Source organism: Dendrobates tinctorius, unplaced genomic scaffold (assembly GCF_039654945.1).
Source record: "Dendrobates tinctorius isolate UK_male_01 unplaced genomic scaffold, ASM3965494v1 ptg000056l, whole genome shotgun sequence".
Taxonomy (NCBI): Eukaryota; Metazoa; Chordata; class Amphibia; order Anura; family Dendrobatidae; genus Dendrobates; species Dendrobates tinctorius.
Genome location: NW_027361724.1, coordinates 16,067,501 through 16,080,672, shown reverse-complemented (window position 1 = coordinate 16,080,672; position 13,172 = coordinate 16,067,501). Strand labels below are relative to the sequence as shown.

At 48.4% G+C, this 13,172-nt stretch overlaps 1 protein-coding gene across 3 annotated transcripts in view; it reads right to left on the bottom strand.

Annotated features, from left to right (window-relative positions):
• Positions 1-13,172, bottom strand: part of PCNT (pericentrin) — a 238,201-nt gene that overhangs the window by 90,947 nt on the left and 134,082 nt on the right. For 2 of the 3 annotated variants that reach the window (XM_073577532.1, XM_073577534.1), the window contains 7 exons: positions 12,863-13,033; positions 12,288-12,440; positions 12,075-12,212; positions 8,267-9,163; positions 6,370-6,540; positions 5,596-6,027; positions 5,414-5,507 (listed from right to left, as the gene is read on the bottom strand). In XM_073577532.1, the coding sequence (XP_073433633.1) occupies positions 5,414-5,507; positions 5,596-6,027; positions 6,370-6,540; positions 8,267-9,163; positions 12,075-12,212; positions 12,288-12,440; positions 12,863-13,033 (2,056 nt within the window). The remainder of the gene's footprint in view (positions 1-5,413; positions 5,508-5,595; positions 6,028-6,369; positions 6,541-8,266; positions 9,164-12,074; positions 12,213-12,287; positions 12,441-12,862; positions 13,034-13,172) is intronic. The other variant, XM_073577533.1, reaches the window with a different exon arrangement.

Here is a 13,172-nt window from a genome sequence, read left to right as displayed (position 1 = left end):
GCCTGACTGAAGGAACCCGAGGGCCTTTGGAAGAGAATAGGGAAGTGGAATCTGCCCACGAGAGTCGCACCATGTGAAGAAAAACCTTCCAGGTACGATAGTAAATCCTGGCTGAAGTTGGCTTTCGAGCCCTGATCATGGTTTTAACAACGTCCGGTGAAAAACCTGCTTGGGTCAAAACCCAGGTCTCAATGGCCACTCCGTCAAATTGAGAGCCCCTGAGTTCTGGTGGAAGAACGGGCCTTGTGACAGGAGGTCGGAACGTGTGGGGAGACGCCAGGGAGCGTCTGCTGTGAGTTGCACGACGTCGGCGTACCATGTACGCCTGGGCCAGTCTGGAGCGATCAGAATGGTGGGAACACCCTCTTGTTTGATCTTCCTCAGGACTCTGGAGATCAGGGGGAGGGGTGGAAAAATGTACAGAAGCTGGAACTGGGTCCAGTCCTGAACCAGGGCATCTGCTCCGAGCGATCGCGAATCGCGCATCCTGGCCATGAAATTGGGAACCTTGGCATTGAGATGGGATGCCATCAGATCCACGTCCGGGGTCCCCCAACGATGACAGATCTGACCGAAGACTTCGGGATGGAGAGACCATTCCCCCGAGTCCATTCCTTGTCGGCTGAGATAGTCGGCTTCCCAGTTGTCCACGCCCGGAATGTGGACCGCGGAGAGTACCGACCTTGCATCCTCCGCCCACTGTAGGATACGCTTTACTTCGGTCATCGCCTGGATGCTGCGGGTGCCGCCTTTATGGTTCGCGTATGCCACTGCCGTGGCATTGTCCGACTGTACTCTGATATGAAAGTCTGCCAGCAAGTGATGGAAGGCTTGCAACGCCAGGAAGATGGCCCGAATTTCCAGGATGTTGATGGGCATGGTCGATTCCCTTGGTGACCACCTGCCTTGCGCTCTGTGATGTAGGTGCACCGCGCCCCAACCCATAAGGCTTGCGTCGGTGGTCAAAACCTTCCATTGACCGGAAAGGATTTTCCCCTTGCAAGCGAGGTTGGCTTGAGCCACCCGTGCAGGGACCTCCTGGTGTTTGCTGATAACCGGAACTCCCTGTCGAGGGAGAACGGATTCCTGTCCCAGGACTTGAGGATGGCCAGTTGAAGGGGTCTGAGGTGAAACTGGGCAAATGGTACCGCCTCCATTGCTGCTGCCATCCTGCCAAGTACTCTCATGGTATACCGGAGAGATCTGGGGGACTTGCGGAGGAGTGTGTGAACTCCCAGACGGAGAGCCAGTGTCTTGTCCCTGGGGAGGATCACCAGACCCTTGGAGGTGTCGAATAGCATCCCCAGGAAGGTCAGAGACTGACTCGGGGTAGTCGAGGACTTCTGTAAATTGACTAACCATCCCAGGCGCGTCAGAGTGTCGATCGTGATCGAGACGTTGACCTCGCCGTCCTTGAGGGTGGAGGCCTTGATGAGAAGGTCGTCCAGGTATGGAACGACTACTATGCCTCTGGAGTGCAGAACATCCATGGTAGCTGCCATGACCTTTGTAAATGTTCTGGGGGCCGTGGCCAGACCGAACGGGAGGGCCACAAACTGATAATGGTGTTGGTTGATTGCGAATCTGAGAAACCTCTGATGGGAGGGAGCAATTGGTATATGCAGGTATGCGTCCTGTATGTCTATGGAGGCAAGATATTCTCCTTTTTCCATAGACGCAACGATTGACCGGAGGGATTCCATGCGGAAGTGACGAACTCGAACGTACTTGTTGAGTTGCTTGAGGTCTAGTATGGGTCGGACGCTGCCTCCCTTCTTGGGCACCACGGACAGGTTGGAGTAGAACCCTCGGAAGCGCTCTTCTGCTGGGACTGGCACTATGACTCCTGCTCGCAGGAGGGAAGAAACCGCTTGACGGAAGGCCTGAGCTTTGAGCGGGGATTTTGGAGGGACAGATGGAAAAAAACCTGTGCGGTGGGCTGGTAGTAAACTCGATTTTGTATCCTGAAGACACTATTTCCTTGACCCACTTGTCTTCTGTAATAGGCAGCCAGACTTGCTGAAAGAGTAGCAGTCGTCCGCCAACAAGTGGGGTGTCTTCGAGAGGGCATGAGTCAGGACGAGGGAAAAGTCTGAGGTTTTCCTCCTTTAGGTTTTGCCTGGCTTGCCTTTGATTGCCAGTTCCTGTCCGGCCTCTGTGCCGCCGTGTGTTGTCCCTGCGGGGGGAATGATTACGGTTTTGTGCTGGGCGTGAGACGGACCAGCCCGAAGAATTCCGAAAGGATCGGAAACGAGATTGATTACGCCTTTTAAACGTGCGTTTTGGTCTTAGTTGAGGGAGGGAAGTACTTTTGCCCCCGGTAGCATTGGATATCATTGTATCCAGCTTTTCACCGAAAAGACGGCCACTGAAGTACGGGAGATTTGTTAGGGACTTTTTTGAGGCCGCATCCGCTTTCCATTCTCTTAGCCAGAGAATACGCCGGATTGTAATGGCGTTTGATGCTATTCCCGCTATTCCTCTTGCAGAGTCCAACGCTGCAAGGACCATGTAATCTGCCACCACTGCAATTTGCACCGCCTGGTCCGCCATCTGAGGATTTGAAGCTTGAAGGCCCTTTTGCAATAGAGCAGCCCAAGCCATGATGGCCTTGACTGCCCAGACTAAAGCAAATGCGGGAGCCAAAGAGGCACCTGCCGCTTCAAAGATTGAACGAGCCATGCGTTCGACTTGTCTGTCTGCTGTGTCCTTGAGGGTTGATCTGTCCGGCAGCGAGAGAAGCGTTTGTGCTGCCAGCCCAGAGACTGGAGGGTCCACTTCAGGCGGATCTGTCCAATCCTTGGTGTCTTTCTGTGGAAAGGGGTATTTTGCTTCCAAATACTTGCGATTGGCGAATTCTTTCTCAGGCTGCGAAAAATGCTTAGAAAGGATTTTTTGGAATTCCGGGTGATTAGGGAAGACCTTCGATGGTTTCTGAACACTTTCAAAGGAAATGTTGTGTTCTGGTGCTTCCGGGGTTGGATCTGAAATGTCCAGCACCCGAAGGATGGAAGATACGATATCCTCAACTATCGCAGTATTGCTAGGGGGACTAGGGAGCAAAGCGTTCTCTGTTTCGTTATCTGAATTGGAGTCACATATGCCCTCTGAGTCCTGCGCATCGCTAAGGAGCTCCCTAGCGGGCGAACTAGAGCGGAGGTTTCCTGTAGTCTGGGATCATTGTGGAGATCCGCATTGTCCTTCTCTATCAGGGGACGGCCTCGGTGACCTGAGGCCACTGTGTCTTTCCCTGGAGGGGGAAGACCTATTGCTATGTGAGGACACAGCTGAACGCGACCTGTGGGTCCGCTTACGCCTCGAACTGTCGGAAGCGCCCTGATCATGAGACCGGACGTCCCTTTGCTGGGTAACGTTCATAGCCGAGACATGACCCTGCAGAGCCTGCAGTAATGTGGAGGTCAGGTTATCTATAGACTGTGTCATAGACTGCGACATCTGAGTTGCCCATTCCAGCGCAGTAGCGGTCGCAGAAGTGTTGGTAGGGACTTCTTGGGGTTCTGCTCCGTTTTTTTTTTTGGGTACAGTCCCGGCAGTGCGGATACGTGCTGCCGCTGGGGAGAGTGCAGACTGCATAAAAGCAGTCTTGCCTGGTTCTTTTCTTTGAGCCCGACATAGTACCTAGGCTGATTAATAGAGACCCTACAGGGGTATCTACGCAGAGGAAAAAGGAGTAGGAGAGCGCTATAGGTTATAGGAATTCTCAGCTGAGTACCAAGGACCCAGCTGTGATCTTACCCCACCGGTGCTCCCCTTAGGTCCAGCGCTGATAAGCCCCATGTCCTGTGCCCCCCGGAGACTCTGTGCTGCCTTCCTCCAGGTGCAGCAAGATGGCCACCGGATTCTGAGGTGGAGAGGGAAGGGGGCGGAGAGCTGGAAAAGGGCGCGCTGGGCCATGTAAAAGCGCGCCCTTCCTGCCTCGATCCGCCCCTTCTATGACACTGCAGTGTCATTTTCGTCATCCGGGGGGCGTGCCAGGGGCGGGCGGGGGGCGGGGAAAAGGCGGCGGCTTCGGCTAGGCCGAAGCCGCGGTCTAAATTAGAGGCCTGATGCCCAGGAGGGCTCCAGAGCGGCGCGGTAGTCCGGGAGGGGGTCGGATTTGCACCGGACCCCCCCAGAATGGGCGACTGGCTAGCGGTGGGGGCAGCAGTGCTAGCGGTTCCTGTGTGGGGGGTTCCTGGAGCACCATGGAGCCACTGCTGCTGCAGAGGCAGGGGCGCAGAAAGCCCTGTCTCTGCGGTGCCACGTCTGCCTGCACCCTCCCCCGGCCCCAGCAGGATCCCACAGCTGGGCTGGGGTCCCTGGTGCAGAATGCTGTCTGTACTCCGACCCTACCTGCAGCGTCTCAACCTAATGCCCCCTGCGGGGGATTAGGGAGGGTGCGTCTGTCACCGTCAGGGGGTCTTCATCCTTGCCTCAACCTCAACCCAGACCCTGAAGGGGGTTGGGGAAGGAGGGGGGGTCTCAACTTCGGACCAGTACCCGAGGGACTGGGGAAGGAGCGACATGGGGGACCGCCATCTCTACTTCAACTGGGCACCCCTAAAAAGGGGGCCAAGGAAGGAGCCATGCCGGGAGTCTCGCTGGAGACCCACTTTTCTTCATCTGTTCCGACGAAAGGAAAAAAAGAAAAAAAGGTGTGCCTCCTTGTAACACTAAGCAAAAACTGGAGAAGGCCGACGCCGTCCAGGGGTGTATACTGCAGAGGAGGAGCCAAAGTTAATCTTTTTCAGATTATGCATAGTGTCGCCTCCTAGTGGACAGCAGCATAACACCCACGGTTCTGTGTCCCCCAATAAGGCGACAGAGTAAAACCGCAGAGCAATCCGCAGGTAAAACCACAGGTCTTTTGACCTGCGGTTTCACCTGCGGATTTTACAAAATCCGCACCTAATCCGCAGCGTGTGCACACAGCCTGACTCTTCCCTGCTGCGTTTCAGGGAAAACGTACTCTCAATCAGATCATTTTTTTATTGTGAAAGATATCAAGATACAGTCAGATTTTAATTCTGTTTTTACAAACAAACAAAAAACATACAAGTCCTTGCGAACTAAGTGGTTCATATTAATGTTCATTGTATTCATTATCAAAAATGTACTTCAATAGGGGCTGCTATGGAAACGAGTCACCCAGCCCCGGTTTCTCGCTATAGTCACATAGGTGGGAGACCTGTCAACCTAGCTGAAGGGCGTATAGAAAAGCCAGGGGGCCCCCCCCACACGAAACTTGTCTTCTCCGTTACTTTTTTTGCCAACCTTGGGCTCCATAGTATTTCACAGTAAAACATACTGGATATAATTGCAAGGAGGGAGCAGGACCCAATTTCATGCTGCTCATGGTTTTGGTAGATTTAGGTTTACCAATTAATAAAGGCAAGGTACAATTTGAAATTACCCAGTTCATCAGACTTTTCAGAACTCATCCGATCGTCCCTGGAGCTTCTCAGGTCATCACAAGAACCATAGTCTGTGTGCCCTTCACCTCTTAGCTGAAGAAGAAACATTCAATTATACATTACTTGGTTGGACATTGCAGCTACTAAAACAAGACAATGCATACGCGAGCTATATACGTACACTTACTGGACTGGTCCTCTGTGCTGAGAAATTACTTTCCGATAAAGATGGAGTGCTGGATCCTAAAAGATCACAATGTTCAGGTCTTTTGATACAAGTAGATTTCGATCTTATTAGTTCCACACTTGGGGCAATACTCAGTTCAGAGAAGGGTGTGAATGCCCCCAAGCTGTGAATGGCTTCATCTTGTTTTCGAACCATTTCAGGGGAGTCCCAAGTACTCAAGTCTGTGAGGCTTTCGGAGACGCTCGTGGCTTTTCCTGGTCTTGACACATCAGGCATATGCTTCAGATCCAAGTTCTTTTCTGGTAAAGCTCCTGACATCAGAACAATCATGTTTTCTTGGCTCACTAGAGCATCTTGCAATTTCTTAACCTGAGTACCAAGTTTCTGGGAATGGGTCTGCAACTCTGCCACACAAATCTCACGCTTCTGTTTAAAAATTAAAAATGAAAAATCAGTAGTTGTATAAAAGATAATGATAACACTTTATAGAATAGGAAAAGCAATGATATAAGATCTGGTTTCTACTGAGCGGAAACCGTTTACTGATGAGTGGGCACAGATAAGCAGCGAAATATTACTGAACACGTCTTACCACCAAAATGCTCACGCCGACAGGCTGGATGAGCCAACCTATCGCATGTGCAATATATCCAGTTTTAAACATATAATGGTCTTTTCAGGGCCACAGTAACTTGAAATTATTGCAACATAAGAACCCCAAGAAACCTCACTACATTAGAAATCGGTCTCATATTTTAAAGTTTGCACCTGAAGCTGCTGCAGAACATCTTGGGCTTTAGCTTCTCTTCGTTCACACTCGGCATGTAAATCCTCTAGTTCTTGCTTCATGTTGGCAAGCTGAGTCTGAGCACCAAGTAGATCGGCTTCTCTCAAACTTACCAAATTCTCTGCAGTTTGCAACTGCTTCTTAAGGGAAACCTGATGATTAAATGACACAACAGAAAACATTTCTGCATTAAAGTGGACTTTGAAATCTTGTGACCAAATAGCATTTTAGATTTTTTCTCTTTTCAGACATGACCACAAAGGAAAAAAAAAAAAACACAAACACACACCCATACCATTTAAAACATGCATGAAAATTACATTCATTAACATCAAATCAATATGCAACAGTTGCACTTTTCACAAACTGTTTTTTCAATTGATCCATTCGTGTATGAAATCCAATCCAGACTTGAAAACTTAAGAATGGCTTGTTGGATTGCTGTATTGCTTAGGGCAGTGTTCCCTAACTTAGCCTCAAGAGCCACCAACAAGTAATATTTTCTGGATTTCCTTGGTATTGGCATAAGTGATGGAACCATTATCTGTGCAGGAGATACAATTATCACCTGGGCAATACCAAGGAAAGCCTGAAAACTTGACCTGTTGGTGGATCTTGAGGACAGGAGTTGGGACACACTGGAATAGGGTAATCGTTGGGTGCATGGAGATGTCTATTCTACAGCTGCAATATCCGGCACGACCATAGATCTACTTGACCCGAACCAACAGCTTCATTCCTACTCAAGAGTACAGTCATCCACTGATGCTACCCGAGTAGTTACTCCTGACTAGAGCTGGTGCAAGTTGATTTGCAGTACCTGGCCCAACAAAAAAAAAAAAAAATCAGTAATCTATGACCACTGGACGGGCGCCATCTACTAACTCGCAGCATCCGTGACTCTTCTTTTGATCAGCCAGCCTTGCAGTGACAGTCATATGCACGTGACGTTGTGCCAGACCAGCTAATCAAAAGAAGAGCCGTGGATGCCAAGAGGTATGCAGAGGTTCTCGGGGCTCCCATCCTCCATTAAAGGGGTTATTCAAAACGTATTTTTGTGTATGGGGCTAAGAACGAACAGGCAGGTATATTGCAAACTACATGCCTGTTTTGCATGGGGGACCATTTTTGCCAGCAATTCCCCCACTTCAATTCAGCTCTCAACAGAGCAGCTCTTAGGGTACCGTTACACTTAGCGATGCACCAGCGATCCCGACAACGATATGGATCGCTGTTGCATCGCTAAGTGGTCACTAGTGAGCTTCCACACAGGCAGATCTCACCAGCGACATCGCAGGGGTCACTACTTACCTGTCAGATGCGGCGATCCTGGCGTCCTCCCGCTCGCCACCACGTCTCGCTCGTCGGTGCCACAGGAAGCGCCCGACAAGGAATGATCCAGGACCTTCTCGCGCGACCAACGATGAGCAGCGGGGGAGCGGGTCGGAGGCAAGTATCACATGCAGCGATATCGCTAGCAATATCGCTGCTACGTCACAAAATCGGTGACTTTACAGCGATATCGCAGTGTGTAACGGGGGCTTTACTCTTCCGGGCTGCTCTGTCGACAGAGCGTCAAGGAAGAGATCATGCTGATTGTCAGTCAGCTCCCTGCGCTTTGACAGCTGGCTCCCGGCTGAGCATCAGCATGACATTGACAGACACCTGGTCAACAAAGCAGAGTGGAAGAGAAGACTCTGCTCTGTCGACATGATGTCAAGTGCAGAATCGCCGGCGGGTGCAATCTGACCGCTCTGAGCCGGCAGACATTGACGCTGAGAAATAAAATCAGATGTACTGGAGCAGCAGCATAACAATAGTCTACTGAAGGAAAGAGAATTAGGAGAAAAAACAAACAAAAAACAAACAATGGCTCACCAATTGAGGTACTGCGTTCAACTCCATGAAATCATCCTCAGTTTGGGTCTGTACCTCTTCAGTAAGGATCTTCGCCTTCTCTTCCCAATCGCTGTGAAGCTGCTTCAGATACTGTATTTCTCGCTTGTACTCCTCCTCTCGCTCCCTTTGTTCATTGGAACATTTTGATATTACATTTTTAAGGGAAAGAGTCTCTTCTTGCAGTTTTTGCAGGTCCACTTTGGCAACTTCTAGAGATAGTGCACTGTGAGCCAGTTGATTCTCATGTTCTGTTCGATCGACTGCATTTTGCTCTTGCATGGTCTGAACTAAGAGTTCTTTGTCCATAAGGAAACCATCCTTTTCCCGTAACCTATCCTGCAGTTCTTGCAGCTGAGAGGAGAGGCTGGCAATTTGTTCTTCTCGCTCTGAAAAACGACTCCAGAGAAGCTCGCTCTCCTCCTGCAGATTCCGATGTTGCACTTGCAGAGACTCTAGAGCCTGCTCATGTTGCCTGTAAGACTGCTGGACATTGTGCAAATTTCTTTCCAGGACCTCAGTTTCAGTGATGTGAAGAGCAACTTTCTCTTCCAGTTCTTGTTGTAAAGCTTCCAGTTCAGTCCCACGTGTGTGTTCAGTGTCCTCTCGCCCTTCTTGTAGTTTTTTTGCTCCTTTTCTCAGTTCCCGCTGTAAGTTTTCCACTTCTCCAAAGCCCAGCTGATCCAGACTTTCTTGACTGTCACTGATTTCATGTCTGTTTGGACCCAACTGTTCAAGCTCTTTTTGCAATTTTTCAATCACTTCATGAAGCTGCTCGATTTCCTCTTCCTTGTCCTTGCGTAATCGTTCTAGGTCGCTGCGAAGTAGTTCAACAAGTGATCTTAATTCCTCCATTTCTGCAGATTTAGAACAGGATGCCTGAATTAGGGAAGAAATCAGATTTTTACTTGCTTGAAGCCTAGGATGATACACCTCAATGCCAAACATTACTGAAAGTTTATTAAACGGATACAACTGCGGAGCACAAATCTGAGAGACAGTCGGTCAACGGACACACATCAGAGAGCTTCAATATTCACTATAGGGAACACACAGACGCCCAAGAGAGCTGAAGGAAGTACTAATACAAAATGCTATTAAAGGAAAAGGCGAAGAGAAGGCCTCACTGTATGTGCCTGACATTCTGCTGTACCCTGGACACCTGAAAGGGATATTGGACTGTTATGGAAGTGGTTGATTATTTGTGTCGACATCTCGGCCTTGGAATAAAATGAAATCTGTCAGCTGGTTTTTGCTACCTCATCTGAGAGCAGTGTAATGTAAACAACGAAAAGCCGAATCTAACAATGTATCACTTAGGTTATTGGGTGCAGCCGTTGTGACACAATCAGAGCTTTTAGATTTAGAATGACGCAGAGCTCAGAAAGCTAACCCTGTCCACACCAGGCTCTGTGTACAAAGTGCATAGACAGTGAGCTGCTTATCACAGGGGGGGGGGGGGGGGCGAGGCGGCACAGGTGGATTAGTCGGGCAGCAGAGATTGAAATAGTTTGGAGGGGTGCAAGTGTGTTAGAGGGGAGGCCACAGAGCAGGAGGTTGCAGTAGTCAAGGCGGGAGATGAGGGCATGGACTAGGGTTTTTGCAGATTCTTGGTTGAGGAATGTACAAATCCGTGAAATATTTTTGAGTTTAAGTTGACAGGAAGTGGAAAGGGTTTGGATATGTGGTTTGAAAGAGAGATCAGTGTCAAGGATAACCCAGAGGCAGCGAGCTTGTGAACTGGAGAGAGTGGGAAGCAGTTTACTTTAATGGATAGGTCCTTTGGGGGGGAAGGGGGGGTTGCGTGAGATGGGGAAAAGATGATGAATTGTGTTTTGTCCATATTGAGTTTTAGAAATCTAGCGGAGAAGGAAGAAATAGCAGACAGACATTGAGGGATTCTGGTTAGTAGGGAGGTGATATCTGGTCCAGAGATGTAGATCTGTATGTCATCAGCATAGAGGTGATATTGAAAGCCGTGAGATTCTATGAGCTGTCTGAGGTCGAAGGTGTAAATGGAGAAGAGCAGGGGCCCTAGGACTGAACCTTGCGGGACTCCAACACATAGGGGGGCACGGTGAGGAGGTGGTGTGCGAGTGGGAGATGCTGAATGTTCGGTCTGTTAGGTATAACGCGATCCAAGATAGGGACAAGTCTGTGATACCAAGAGATGAGAGGATCTGTGGTAATAGGGAATGGTCCACTATGTCAAAGGCAGAGGACAGGTCCAGGAGGAGTAGGACAGAGTAGCGTCGCTTGGCCTTGGCGGTTAATAGGTCATTGGTGACCTTAGTTCGGACAGTTTCAGTGGAGTGGTGTGGCCAGAAGCCAGACTGTAAGTGGTCAAAGAGGAAGCAAGAAGAGATGGGAGGACAGTTCAAGATGGACGTGTTGTTCCAGTAGTTTTGAGGCGTAGGGGAGAAGTGATATAGGGCAATAACTAGATAGAGAGGATGGGTCAAGAGAGGGCTTTTTGAGGATAGGTGTGATTGAGGCATGTTTAAAGCTTGAGGGGAAAACACCAGTTGTTAGTGATAGGTTGAAGAGATAGGTTAGGGTTGGGATGAAGACTGTGGTGAGGTTTGAGATGAAGTGGGATGGGATCGGGTCAAGTGCACAGGTGGTGAGATGTGATTTTGAGAGTAAAGTGGAGAGTCGATCTTCTGTAATGGTGGAGAAGTTGGTTTGGTTTTGGAGAGGAGGACTGGGCAGTTAGAAGGAAAGGCACTGGGGGTTGTCGACCAAAACTGTCTCTGATATTATCAATCTTCTGCTTGAAAAAAGAGGCAGCTGAGATGAGTGGGAAGGGAGGAGGTGCTGGGGCACGGAGGAGAGAATTGAAGGTGTTGAATAACTGTTTAGGGCTGTGAGACAGGGAGGATATGAGAGATGAGAAGTAGGTTTGTTTTGCTGCAGTGAATGTGGCCTTGAAAGTAGTGAAGGACTGTTTGAATGCGATGAAGTCCTCATTGGAGTGGGATCTTTTCCATCTCACGCTCAGCATCCCTGGAAGCTCGCCTCAGTTCTTTGGTCAGGCTGGTGTGCCAGGGCTGTCTGTTGATTTTGTGAGCTTTGGTATGTGTGAGAGGGGCAACCGATTCCAAAGCTACAGCTATTGTGGTGTTATATAGAGTGGCAGCGGCATCCATATTGTGTAGGGAACTTATGTCTGTAAGAGGAAGGATGGATTCAGACAGTGAATGCAGATCGAGGGGACACTGACTTACAGCGGCTCTAGCGGGGGGAACAGATAAGCAGTGCACACACGCGGTATTTGTACGTGGCTGCAGTGACTTCGGGCCATGACTGAAAAGATAAAGTCACCAACAATATGACTGACAAAAAAAGGTATGTGAGGGAATCCTTCTGATGATATAAAGGGTTGTTTGTTTGTTTGTTTTTTTAAACCTAATATTTGGAACTTTTCTTTTACAAAAACATTTTAGTGATGCACAATGTTTCACAAATTCCACACTGGGACCAGTTTAATAGCTAAAAATGAGGTGACAGGTTCCTTTTAAAACAAGATATAAAAAAATAAAAATCTGGAGTATGGTGAGGATTTCTAATAAGATGTCAACTGCAAATTTCATTGTTTTTACAAGCACTTTGAAATTGTAATTATTTATGTAGACACGAGTCTTAAATTAATTTGGAATGTTGAACTCCAGCTCACTCATCAAGACTACAGTCTGAATCTTGATGGAGAGACCTTTAAGTTAACATTAAAGGTTCCAAAACAAACATACAATTTCATAAACATGCGGCTGGTATACAATGTAGCACTCGCCTCTTGTTGTAATCGCAAGATCTGCTCATTCAAATGGTCAATTTCTTGATTCTTCTCCTGAAGCAGTGCCTGCGGAAGTTGCAAGGTAGAGCTAGCGCCATATTCAGATTTTCTGGAGTGCAGGGGAGACACTTCATCCTGTTACAACAAATAAAGATGGTTACACCTAAACACATCATAACACGTAATTTATACTGCCGACTATAGACTCGCCTTTAACCGCAAATACTCCTCCTGGGCTTGCTGCAACGCTCGCTCATACTGTTTACGCTGGACGTCAAGCTGCATGTTCAGTTGGAAGACTTCCTCCGTTTTATTCATCAGTTCTTCTCTAAATTGTTCTAGCTGCTCAACCAAACTCTCAGCCTGAATAGAAAGTACACGGGGGAATAAGAAAGAGGCAATCACCACTATACTGTTGGCAAGGTTTGGTATAGTTTCTCAGAAGACCAGTCCTGTCTAACAGGGTGAAGCAGTAAGACAATGTAGAACCGCAGAAGGCAAAGTTTTATCCATGGCATGTGTCAGCCTCTGGCTGTAGTATCCAAGCCAGGTATGTTTGACGCAAATAATGTGGTATTAGAGAGTAAAACATACTTTAATAGCTGCCAGGAGCAGGAAAGTGCTATACACTAGTCAGAGAGGACGGCCTCTGCAGCTATTAAAGTTTGTTTTACTCTGAAATACGGCAAAAACACCTGGCTGGGACACTACAGCCAGTGGCTGATACTTGCTGCCCATGGTGTCCATATCCACAGTCTGGTTCCCTTTAAAATTAGAAAAAGTACCTCCTTCTCCTTTCTTTGCAGGGCCTCCCGCTCCGCCTGAAGCTCTTGCTTTAGGAAAGGGTTAGGATCTCCTTCCACTGGTAATCTATGACGGGCTTCATCAAGCTTGGTTTGGAGGGCAGAGATCTGCAGCACATTACTAAACTGCTGCTGTTCTAACGCTTCCTTGTCCTTAATTGTGAAGAAAAATGATTCATTAAAGTATTTCCATAGCCAAAAAGCAAGCAAACAAACCAAAATATTCCTTTTCATTATCAGTTCAAAGAGGTTAGTCAACAGTCAAACTTTTAGCAAAATGCATGAGTCTGAA